Source organism: Ischnura elegans, chromosome 2 (genome assembly GCF_921293095.1).
Source record: "Ischnura elegans chromosome 2, ioIscEleg1.1, whole genome shotgun sequence".
NCBI lineage: Eukaryota > Metazoa > Arthropoda > Insecta > Odonata > Coenagrionidae > Ischnura > Ischnura elegans.
In genome coordinates, this window is record NC_060247.1 from 136,461,119 (window position 1) to 136,474,076 (window position 12,958).

General features: G+C 38.3%; 1 protein-coding gene across 2 annotated transcripts in view; it reads right to left on the bottom strand.

Moving 5' to 3' along the window:
• LOC124154673 (dolichyl-diphosphooligosaccharide--protein glycosyltransferase subunit 2) overlaps window positions 1-12,958 on the bottom strand; it is a 29,411-nt gene that overhangs the window by 11,860 nt on the left and 4,593 nt on the right. For both annotated transcript variants that reach the window (XM_046528543.1, XM_046528542.1), the window contains exons 4-8: window positions 11,809-11,963; window positions 6,135-6,277; window positions 1,502-1,674; window positions 1,178-1,410; window positions 430-642 (exon numbers count right to left, since the gene is read on the bottom strand). In XM_046528543.1, coding sequence (XP_046384499.1) covers window positions 430-642; window positions 1,178-1,410; window positions 1,502-1,674; window positions 6,135-6,277; window positions 11,809-11,963 — 917 coding nt within the window. The remainder of the gene's footprint in view (window positions 1-429; window positions 643-1,177; window positions 1,411-1,501; window positions 1,675-6,134; window positions 6,278-11,808; window positions 11,964-12,958) is intronic.

A 12,958-nucleotide genomic window follows, 5' to 3' on the forward strand; every position in this document is an offset into this window, starting at 1 on the left:
TTGAAGGCTTTAGCGTAGACCCTCTACCTGGAAGTACCAAGGCAGGACTCAAACCTGCGACCTCCACTCTGGCAGGCAAGGACTTACCCTCGCCACCACAGAGGCCAGCAAATTTCAGCAAAGTAAGACAGCAAATGACATTCCATGAGCAATTGTAACAAACTCTAAAGATCATGTACCAATGACGACAATGTATTGTGTATTCAGAGCATTACGCAATTCAGAACAATCTGAATCATTTGAGTCCTCTGAATTTACTCTACCCCAACCGTATAACTGCAATTACATTAAGTAATGCAGCAAAATATTGGGAATTCAGCTATGATGAATACCAAAATGGAATAAGACTACAGCTTCTCCATCAAGTCATGTAACACACTCAGGATTTTTTTTCATTAAAATAGTAAAACCTTAACTAACTTCGCTTACTTTATCAGCTTTGGAGCAGTTGTTTGGTCTGCATCTGCAGTTCCAATTTCTGCTGCCTCTAAAGATACAGGTCCCAGAACTTTGAGTGGCAAATGAGCCCCAGATAAGCCCACAAGCCTAGGGTCAACAGTTCCTCCAACAGACACTACAAGCTCATAGAAGCCCCTCTCAACACCACTGCCTTCCTTCAGCAAGTTTAGCTCGTACAAAGTCCTTAAGTTAAGAAAATACGAACATATTAAACAATTAGGTGAGATGAATAAGAAGATTAAACACAATGAATGACAACTATAATACATGGCAATGTACTCCGAGAAATCGGTAATTCAGAATAGTTCTAAACCACATAATTTCTCAGACCAGAAATTGCTTTATCCCAGCCGTATAACTGCTATCACATTTATAAGTGAAGCAGCAAAATACTGGGAAACACAAACCCTCAGAATGATTATAAATTCAGTGGATTCTATAACATTTGTCCAACCGGAATAATGAGATACTTTAAATATATCAAAAGAGGCTACATTAATAATTAGATACACTTGCTACATAAAATAAGAGCTTTACATTCACATTAACTTACTCACAAAAATGAAATAAGTGTGATATTTCAAGTTTATGAACTCACACAAATTAAGCACACAAATGCTTAGTTACAAAACACGTTATGGCATAGAACAAGTTAAGTACTGGGCATGAAAAAAATAGACAATATTCACACAGAGCCAAAAAACAAAACTGCACTCACTTATCTGAGGCTACAGGGCTTAGAGGTTTCCCAGACATCACAGTTACAGCAGATCCGATGTCTTGAGTAGGTCCAACAAGCCTAATGGCAGAATCAGCGATCACTGAAGGCACTTTCCCTTCAAGAGCAGGTAAAACTTCTCCAAAAACATTGGAGACTCGAACTGAGACCATAGGAGTTTCTTTTGTCAAAGAACGACCACCAGCCATTGTTACACATACAGGAATGTGAAACTGAAATGAATGAACAACCAATATTACAGCATACCAGTCATGCATTCCCATCGTAAGAATAAACATTTTTTTCTACCATGTAGTGCCATACCTTATTGTCAGTGAACACCCTGAGGACTTGAAGTAGATGGTAAGCACCTTTGGGTAGCTGCACAGATTTGCGGCTTAGGAAATAATTGGCAAATTTAACTGCCTGAACATTGGTTATTGGAGGAGCTTTACCGACAACATCTGATAGCCTGTAAGCACCACTGACGATTAAAGCTGGAAATAAAGGCATTCAAAATCATTAACCAATGCAAAAGAATAACATTAAAGACAAACTCACACCATCACTTTGATGACCAATGTTTCTAAATACAGTAGAAGATTGATACACCAGAAATCGAATAACGAAATTATCCGAACAACGCAAGGTTTCCCCTAGTTTTCAAAATCTATATTTTTTTAAGTTGCCATCACCGAAAGTATAGCTACCTAAGTGGTTTAATTGTCATCTCAGAGCATGGCTATATTCACGCTAATCTCACGAGAACCAGTCTATTAATTTGCCATTTCCTTCTGAAAAATATTTCACCATATGATTTGGGATACCTAAATGTAGTGATTTCGCAAGACAGAATTTGCAGCATCAATGAATGATGTCTTTTCCTTAAACTTTCCGGACTTAATTGGGAGAGGATTGAAAGTGGGTTGCAGTTTACCTTTATTGTGCATGCTACACATCCGAAGTTACATAATATCTATCCAAGGAGATCTGCAGTTTTATGAAAAATGTGTGGCATATAAGCAATACCAGCTTATTTTCTCCTTGAAATGAAGATTTTTCATTCATTGAGTTCCAACTGTCATGAAGGGGAATGCTACCAATGTCTTATATGTATACATGGACTCATTTTGCAGCAGTGAGAATCAACATTTTGTTTAACACAAGTTCCTTCATATGCTGTTTTCCTGAAAGCTCTCTTTTCTGATCAGAAATTCGCCTTTTTTTGAAAATCCTAGATTACAATAGCCAGTTTCTCCAAGTTAGGGATGAACCTTGCAATAGTTTCCATGATGAATATGTACATAACAGGTATGACAATATCTTTAAACAAGTAGATGTTCTCATTACTTTTGAACTCTTCCTGATGGCCTGTGTTTGAAACCCACGGTTGAGGTGAGCCATTCCGTGAGAGGAGTGACAGACCACCCGGCATTATGTTCTCCGGTAGGTCGTTGGCAGTTAAACCCCACCGTGAAGCATGCAGCCTGAAAGGACCTCTCTCCACAGGAGTTATGCAGACTAGTTGTTTATCAAGTTAATGCCCAGCAATTTTTTCCAAAACATTCTCTGTACTTATAAGATTATCAGCGACAACTAACATTAATTCAAGAGTTACAATTCACCATTAGTTGTTATATACAATCACAACTTGGTGAATTTGATAGGGTTTTTCTGATTACTTGACCCTATGCTCTACCTTGTAGAATTTCCTATGATGCCAAAAGATGTCCCGGAAAAAAATTTCTAAGTTGCAGAATTGCCAACAGTCCAGTCGCTGAGAGTTGTCCGATGACATTTCAAGGGTCTAGTTCGGGGTAGGAGGCAAGGTTGCCAGATAAGAAAGGGAAACACCCACCTCACATGTAAACAAAAGGGTTCTTTGGAGAAAGGAGCCAGAAGGGACGACGAGCGTGAAGGACCCTAAGGAAGATTTCTTTTTTCTGGCGATTCGAAAAGAGGGCTTATTTTGATGGCTCAGGCTTGTTTCAGTGCTTCATATGCATGTGACAACGTTGTATGACTAGGCGAGGGTGTGAGGTGCATTTGGGGGGCAGTGCTGGCGCATGGTTCTCCACCCCTCCTTTTGAACCATCATGGAGCAACTATCACTGGCAGGACTATATCTCCCGGTAACTGATATATTGACCAGAAATGTATCTGGTCTCAAATGTTCCGGATTATCAATGGTCTACTGTGTCACACTTTCTAATTTGACTTAACTTTTAAGACTACCTTCCAAGTACACAATATTTTATAAAATATTCAGTAGGTAACACTCTCCTAAAACAATGTTACGAATTAGAGCTCCCCAGATATATATTATCATTACTGATGGAAATATAACTGCCAGCAATAATTCTCTCCCTTAAAGAAGGGTGAAATCTTATATAGTGACCACAAAAAATTTGTGCAATTTACAAGTGTACCTGAATGCTGTAAAAAAAATACTTTCAGATTTCTTTTGACATACAACAGGTTGAAAGGGTTAGGTTGTGAGTTATGCTGAACTCGCATGGATAGACCCTATTATTAAATATAAAAATAACATCACACAATTATTCAGCATTTTTCAAAAGAAATTTTAAATTTTCCAAAAATAAAACTGACAGCCTTAGACCACATAAATTTGTTGTGCTTTGCGGACTTTATTTAATGACCAACTAAAGCATACAATTCATTGATCAGAGCATGCATTAAAATATATCCTCAACAACAGCATTTTTTCAACTTAGCTACAGAAAATAGAAGAAAACAGAAATAAAACTACAGTGCACTCCCAATTATCCGGGCTAATGATTGCGAGAGACCGCACAAATAACCCAAACGTTCACTTGCAATGTTCGTATTTTACCAAAAACAAACAATATATTAATATTTATGCAGTTATTCTGTTATTTTAGAGTGCTTCCCGAACTCAATGTGAGCTTTCTTTGCCAGTTCGCGATCTTTTTAGCGGCAATAACATGGTGGTACTCGTATTATTAATGCTCAATGTAAGGCCTGGTTTTGAAGACCACACATCAGTGGCTGTGTGATCATGGATACATCTAAGTAGTTTGCACAAATGCTTCAAAACCACTGCTTGACGTCGGAAACTACACTTTCAGGCACCACACCACGTAGTAGCGTCTCACACAAGTTGCCCGGGTTGCAACTGCTGCAGGAAGTGTATCCGTGATCACGGAGCGTGGTCGTGCACTGCGAGGCTTGGAAAACAGGAACACGGTGCTCCCGTAAATGCAGCTAGCACGCGATCGCTTCCATTTTACAAAGGGGATTCTAACGGAAATAACAAGCCCGGGGTATCCTACCGCTGATGCAGTAATTCCAATGATTTTGCGTCTGATTTTATTTTTTAATAAAGATAGCGGAAAAAATTGAGTGAGAGTGAAATTCATGCATGGATAATCCACAACCCGGATATTCGGGAGTCTGGTGTATTTCTCTACAACACAACAAAAGAGGCTCAAAGATATGTTAAAGATAAGTTACATTCGATAAAGCACCAATCTTCGCATTCCACCGAATAAGAATTATTTAGGGACTACTATGTTTGTCTCTTAATGCATCTTTTCTCCCGAGACTCCATAGAGAAAGTAAATACTTGTCTCCCACATGATTCACTCACAATTAAAATAAATTTAAAAGGAGGCGACATGGAGAATTTAATTTTGCACTATTCGGCATTTCAATGACCAACAATATGTAATTGAAAATGCCTAGTGCATAGGTAGGCTAATGACAGAGAAAAACAGAATGAATCAGTCAGAGTTTTCCCAAGATCAGATATTCAAAAAGATGTCAAAATTACACTTACAAATTTACTGCATTTTTACCACAGTGAAACTTCTTTTAGACATTTTATATCTGTCTTTAAACAGATGTTAACTGGCACTTTGATGATGAATTGAAGCACTTCTTAGCATACATAACTGACTGAGTAACTGTGCATGAAAAACTAACACAAAACCACCATACACAAAGCTTTGCACTATCTAACAGCTGTTGAAGTTTATTCGGGATTGCCACCGGATAAGGTTCTCCATCTCTGCCGACGTTTCGATGGCCGAGTCGTCCATCGAAACGTCGGCAGAGATGGAGAACCTTATCCGGTGGCAATCCCGAATAAACTTCAACAACATCATACGCCGGGAAAACCTCAGATCTTTCTTCTATCTAACAGCGATTGCTGAGCAATATTGATTCCATCACAATGAGAATAAGGCAGTGACCATTCATTTGAGTGAAGAAGATTTTTAACTGATTATAATTGGAGAGGTTTGAAATATTTTGGGTAAAATATAAGATGTACGTGCAAAATATTTGTTTGTAACAAAAAATTATGTAAATGCAGTAGAGATATTGAAAAATGGATACAAAACACTTATATCAGCAGGACTAGGAATTTAAAGTGGTCAAAGAAGTTAATTGCCCAAATTAATTTCAGGAAAACATTTAGCCTACCGTCCTATGGTCTTTCATGCAGGAACGATTGAATAAAATGTAACTGTTACTCGAAGCAACAGATGACTAGTTTTCTAATTATATAACTAATTCACAATAATCACTACAAGTTAAACTTAACAAAAAGGAAATAATTCAAGCGTTAATTTCTTGTTTAATGGCCTTCACCAGAGATAGATTCAGTATCACTAAAAAAGAATTTGGAATAAAAAACCAGTACAATCATGAACCAAAATTCAACTCTAGCCAAAACGTTCTAGTCTAGTTTGTTCCCTTAAGGATTAGAGTAAATACAGGCAAAACTCCTAATTTTATAAATATATTATTAAATTTTATAAATAAATGTAAATTTATTATTCCTTATCACCTCCACTAACCGAGAAGAATTTGGAGGTATCAATTCTCCCCCAAAATTAGTCAATAGTGGTACACCATTTCTTAGACGAGAAACAGAAGTTTCTGCCAATGGCACGGATACATATTTACCAACCTGTTATGCTCAAGCCACCTTCGAACTGCAACAACTTTCCATCAACTTCATCAGCCTGGACAATTGCATCTTCAATCCTTTCAAAAGCAAATTTCCCTTCCTGGGCTCCCAATGCAGCAGCTATGTGGAAGGTATACCCCATGCTGCACAAAAAAGCAACATTGACACATCATTCTGGCATTGTTGACCTTCCAGGTCACAGTTTCACCTTTTTAATTTTACGCATATAGCCTCTGGAATTGGGCACTTGGCAAATATTTCCATTGCTACTTATCTTCCAAACAATGAGTCACAATTCAAAACATAATAGGAAATTGAAATAACTGTTGGCAAACTATGGAATACTTCGCGAGTACTCAGAATATCAAGGCCACTTTTTCAGATTAAAATTAGCAATAAATATCAATTACGTAATTGATGACAAATTCATGTGTCAGCTTTGGGATGTGAACAGAAAAACCTATTGCTGGCTGCACACCATCTGTCATTCTCCTGAGAAAATAACCACAAACAGCCACCCACACTTCATTGTATCGAAATTGAGTTGATTGGTTTCTTATTTACATCAACATCATTACCAGAGTTGACTACATTCTACATTACATGTATGTTAATTTTCATACTGTAATGGTTCAGATACCATTTTACGAGGTGCATTCAATTCGGCACATTCATTTCTCTTGCCTGCTCCGTTCCGCTAAACTTCCCCCCCCCCCCCCCCCCCCAGATCACGGCCAGTGGAGGAAAGCGTGCATGCGTAAGTGGGGATGAATGTCGGTTATGTAACATTAAGAATGTTGTGTGTGTGTGTGTTTGGAAGGACGGGAACTCAGGTTTTTCCCGTGAATAACGTGTTCCTCCTCCTTTTCTTGTGCGTTACCCCACCCCAAGATGGGGATTATAAAAAGGTTGTGCGCGTGGAAGAAAAGAGATTTTTTGAAGTGAGTGTCGGGCGGAGCCCATGCCCGAATTTGGGTGCGACACAGCAGAGAGAAGACGAGGGGCCTACCAAATCACGCAACTGATTGGTTCCAGAAGAACACGGTCTGAAATAAGAGACCCCCCCCCTGTCCGAAGGAGCAAGGACCAGCTGAAGAGGACGCATTCCCTCCGTTCCGGATGCAGCTTCCTCCAACAAGGGAGAAAGGAGTGTGCAGTAAATGGAACGAGAGTTTGTTGGATCCAACCTGGTCTAACCACGGACAACAGTCAAGTAGATCGCAACTATCCCCCCCCCCCCCCAAGCCCCCTCTTGTCTTCTGCCAAGTGTCAAGACAGACAGTCACGAAACGCACCCGTTACTCAGTGAAAGTGAAATTAATCACCAAAGTAAAATTAACACTCGTTGGGATGGACTTTCATTTACCTCCCACCATCAAGAAATAATTAAAAAAGTGTATCATTATTTCTGTGTTCACAACCGAACTATATTTTGTTATCATTTGCTATTTCAATTTCATCTTGAAAATCAAGTTATATTGTTGTGTTTCTTTTTATAACTGATGTTTCGTAAATTGTTTTCACCGACTCTAACATCACTAGTTTATAAGAGGGTTTCTTTTTGTTTTGTCACATGCAGCTTTATTGTTTGAATTATATTCTGTTTCACTGAAAGTGTTGAGTAAGTGTTTTGTTTTAACTCCTTCACGGGTCATCTTAAGGAAAAATATCCCTCGCCATTCCTTTCGCCCCGTTCAATTTACTTTCCGCGAATGCATTGTGGTATAGTGCATAAGCGTCCGAACGTTACCCATCAGGTCGAATCGGGAACCCCCCACCCCCAATTATTTCCAAAGAAGGGGAATACAGTAGAACCTCGGTTATACGACCCTCAGTTATACGATGACCTCACTTACACGCAGATTTTTTTTGGTCTTGCGCATAACCCCATATCAAACCATGTATTTCCAACCTCAGTTAAGAAACTTTTCACTTATACGACGACCTCTGTTTCGAAACGCATTTTTCCAGTCCAATGAGATAAAATACCTCACTTATACCACTTTTCAGAGGAGCTGCTTTACGAGAAGATTGCGGTACGCGCCGATTTGAGTCACAGGAGTGGGGGTATTATGTGCTCATTACATATACAGTAAAACCCCGTATTTGCGTTATCGGAATTTACGTTTTCCCGCAAATTGCAAGTTTTTTTCTGGGTCCCGTCATATTTCCTATCTCTCCAATGTAAATAGAACCCTGTATTTACGCCGTGTTTTTTTCGTTTTCCCGCCATGTGCATCACGACCATTACGACGTGCCGACTAAAAAATTTTTTTTTCGTACTAAAACAATTAATCGCGCATATCAGCCCTTAAAACTGTCTTTTGGCTTCCTTTCGCGCATTTTTATTTAAAAATCTAAGAGAGAAAGACGTAATGAGAACTATTTTCGGGAAGAATTTGAATGTGGCGGGACAAAATGCCACTAACGTCGGAAAGTTGAACTACGTCATCTCGTTTTCTGTCAGCGGCGAAAAGATTCACGATATGAAAGTAGGTGTATTGAGCAATCGAGCTATGTATTAATTATAATGCAAGAACTCCTGAAGGAATGTTGACAATAATCATGTAGTCGATAATTTGATACGAGAGTTTGAAAGGAAACCAGACGTGATGAAACGTGATAAATTCCGGAACTATAAAACTTGGCCGACAACTGGGATCATTTGCGCTGACTTCATTCAACAGTCGCGTAGCAATTATATGGGTTAATTAAAAACTTAAAAAACTTATTTAAACTTGAATTATCCCATTCAAATAGAAGTGTATCGCAAACTATTGTAACTTTCAAAAATTATGAAGTCCCATGACAGTTAGTACTACGCATTTGATCGCCGAGGGGTAGTTCAGATATCCGTGTGTTGCCGAGTTACCCTCAATTCGTACGGGAAATAGAATTGATCCGGCTTGAAAATGGAAATTCGAGGTGAAAAACGGACATTTTTAATTGACGAGAAAATGAAAATTTTAGAGATGGTTGATTCCCACACCGGAACCCGCATCGATTCAAACGCTGGCGAAGCAACTAGAATGTTGAGACTGGCAATCCGATCGGATTCCCAGTCTCAACATTCAAAACCGTGGAGAAAAATCGAGATGCCATTGTAAAATATGCAAACCAGTGCGGACATTTATCAAAAAAGAGAATATATATGTGAAGAATTCCAGGTAAGAATGAATAGAACGAATTCTAAAAGAGTAGTTTTTAGATGCAAGATCATCAAATGTCCCTGCAAATGGTGTCATCTAAAGGCCTGTTTACATAGTACATTAACCCGTACAAGTTAATGTCTAAATTATGAACACGAAAATGCACCGTGTGTATTCACCCAACTTGTGCGTATGCATGAACAGAAAATAGAACCTGTTCAAATTTGGTTCATGCATTCATAGTCGGATTTAGGGGCAGGGGAGGTGCCCCCCCAGATGCTTAAAAAAATAGACAAAATTTGAATACGGTTATCATAGGAGGATCTATGGGAAGGGGGAGGCATGTGCCCCCCCAGACACTTAAAAAATATGCAAGATTTTTAATACATTGGTTATCATTGTGTTCGTTTTGTATAACGTGGTATCATTGTGCCCCCCCCCTCCAGAACAAAATCATGGCATTGCTTGTGCCCCCTAGCAAGAAATCCTGGATCCGCCCCTGATGGTCATCATTACGTTCGCTTTGTTTTGTGTATTACTCAAGGAGGCTCAACCATTTAATTCAATAAGAATAACTTTGATATAGAAATAAAGAGAATTTTGTAAAGTCATTGTTATATCTTGTTTTTAATCTCAATTAAGACAAGATCTTTTGCCTGTCAGGCAAAACCCCTCTGTGCCCCTCCCAGGAAAAAATCCTGCATCTGCCCCTGCTTACGTTCGTACATGTCCCGTTCCGGTCCATAAAAATCATTCATGCAAGCAGAAATTAACTCGTACGTGTTAATGTATCGTGTAAACAGGCCCAAAGGCCCTTGAGAAAAGGTATTTCCCCACAAGATTGGGAATCAAAGATTCCACGGCATCTATAATGGTTGGTTGGATAGATTCAAAAATAGGTAGTCTTGTATATAAGACGGTGAGTGGTGAAAGCAAAGATGTTAACATAGAGACAGCAACTCAGTGGAAAGAATCTGAATATATTAGAGTTCTGGAAGGTTACAGCCCAAAACATGTTTTCAGTACAGACAAAACAGGATTACATATTTTTTAATTTTTGCTGCCAGCAAAAACACTGTGCTTCAGAGGGAAACAATTTTATGGAATAATGCCTAGTGAACAATTAAAAAATTAACATTTCCAAAGCCAGTATATGAATAAAAGTGAAAATTCTCTATTTCCCACGATTTGCATTTTCCCGCAATTTACACTTTTTTTCTTGGGTCCCTAGAAAAGTGTAAATAAGGGGTTTTACTGTATATATGTCAATGAAGAATAATAAGTTTTAATAATGAGCGATGCTGTTTATTAGATATTAATTTTAACTGCAATAGATAATCGTTAACCCGGAATAACTATCCCTAACGGAAGATTGTCTAGAGTTTTCCAAGGTTATGTTTTCCATCGCCCCAACGAAATAACACCTAAATGAGCCATTAAAAATCCTTGCGTACCAAAATTTTGGCTTCCAAGGTCATCGAAAAAAGATAATCGTATTTGCAGTATGGACGTAAGTTGATGGTGATTCAACACGATGGTAAAAACAGCATGCGTGATCTCATTCCGCGGGCTAATCCCTCATCCGCGGGTCTAATTGAGCCAGGGGAAAGTTGCTTACGTGGCGCACTGATCAAAAATGACCCAACTTGTATCTCCATGGGTTTAAATGAAACATAGTTGGACCTTAAGTAGCTATTAGCTTAACTCTGCCTGGTGGCAAGGGTTTATTTTTTAACATAACAAGAGTTAGTGTGAATACCCTCGGATAATAACTCGCGTCGTCAGTAGTAATGTAATCATTCAAATAATAAGTCAAATTCAAAACGCGAAAGATAAGGCAGTTCCTTTCGACTCAAGAATGACTTATAACCATTATATCGAAGTACAAAAAGTGTCCGGTTAAGTTTTCAGATATGGGGAAGCAAAATACTACGTGAAGATGAGTCACATGGCTTGTGAGTCGAAGTTCCCGCTGCTGAATTCGCGGAAGAATGCCGACAGAGAAGCTATACCCGGTAGATTCAATCTACTATTGCTGAAGTTTGATGGGAAAATTCTTTTTTAGTGCGTAAACATTTTTGAGAGAAGAGATTTTTCCGGGCCCTTTATCTATTTTCGTTCATTTATCACTGACGGCAGTTGCGCGGTTATTTCAAATGCTCACCGTGATCCAAGTGATCTAAGCACCGGAAAAATCTTAGTCATGGAATATCCCGGGTACCAGTGGCGTAACTAGGAATCATAAGTTTTTCTTTCATAGCCCTAATGATGGTTGTAAATAAACAGAAACATTGGCTATAACTAGTTTGCATAACATACGTTGACCTAAACTCCAGGAAATATTTTAACATGTATTAAACGAGGTATTAAGATAAGAAGAAAAAAATAAGTAACTAGGAATATGCTTTGGGGGATGGTAGTGCCTGGGGGGCGACTATCCCCCCTTTAACCACAATTACTACTGCAGGATATAAGCATTTGTTAAAAGATAATGTAAAAACTTGAAAAAAATAAATGGTGCTTACTTCAACAAGCTGTCATCTTTCTTAAGGGCAGCTTGAAGCTGCTTCACTAATTTCTTAACATCGGGAACTTTTTCATTGAGGTTTTGAAGCACATGTACTGCATAATAAAGGTCCACTATGGAGGAAGTCTCATCATATATAACATCTGAGGCAACCTATAAGAAAGAGAATTTATCACGTATCACAACTATGAAGTACAATTGAATAAAATAAGAGTCCTATTATAACTTCATAATTCTGCAATAAATATTATCGTATTGGACAAGAACAAATGCATGATCATTACATTAAGTGGCATGACTGTTCCACTTTTTTAACAATTTTTCTCAGTTCAATGTATAAAAATTATAAATTAAAAAGTAAATTGACTAAATATAGGAAAAAGTTAGATACAGTTACATATATCTAACAGCCTTTGCAATAATATCACAATACATATATTAACAATTAATGGGAAAACTCTTTGGGGCATTATCATCACTCTACCATACACTATGTGCTAATTACCGTAAGAGGTGGTGTCCCTCATAAGGCCTAGTTTTTTTATATATGATTTAAAATGCTTGGAGGCTTTCAGTAATTTTTTTATACAGTAGGTTTAGTTGCCATTGTTTAAGCTATAATTCCAATATTTTAGCTAGAGCAATCTATTTTCCAGCAGCTGAATACAACCTTATATAGACCAACCTATCATGTTTAAACTCTACATCTAATAAAAGGCCAATCTTCTGAATAGCAGATTGTGCAGTGATCGCAAAAACAGGAGTTTTGCAATCAATATGCAGGGGGGATGCTCAAGTCTGGCTGTGCACAGGAAGAGATGGCTGTAGGCAATGCCATGAGCTCTCATGTTAAGGATACTGAAAAGCTAGATTACTGGAACAAAGATGTCATTACGGACACTATTGAAATCTTACTTATAGTACTAAACTTTCCATTTCTATTTTTCGGTTCAAAATTAGAGTGACCGCACACTCCTCAAGTCAATAAGAGGAGGTAAGGCTGAAACTAAAACAGCATACATAAACACTCTTCAATAGTAAGAAAAGACTTCTTGTTTAGTCAACGTTCAGAGAATGTTACACTGCTGGTCGGCAGAGTTAAGTACAAAAACCGTAACAAGTCAAACTCCACCTCTGTCTGGTGCTCT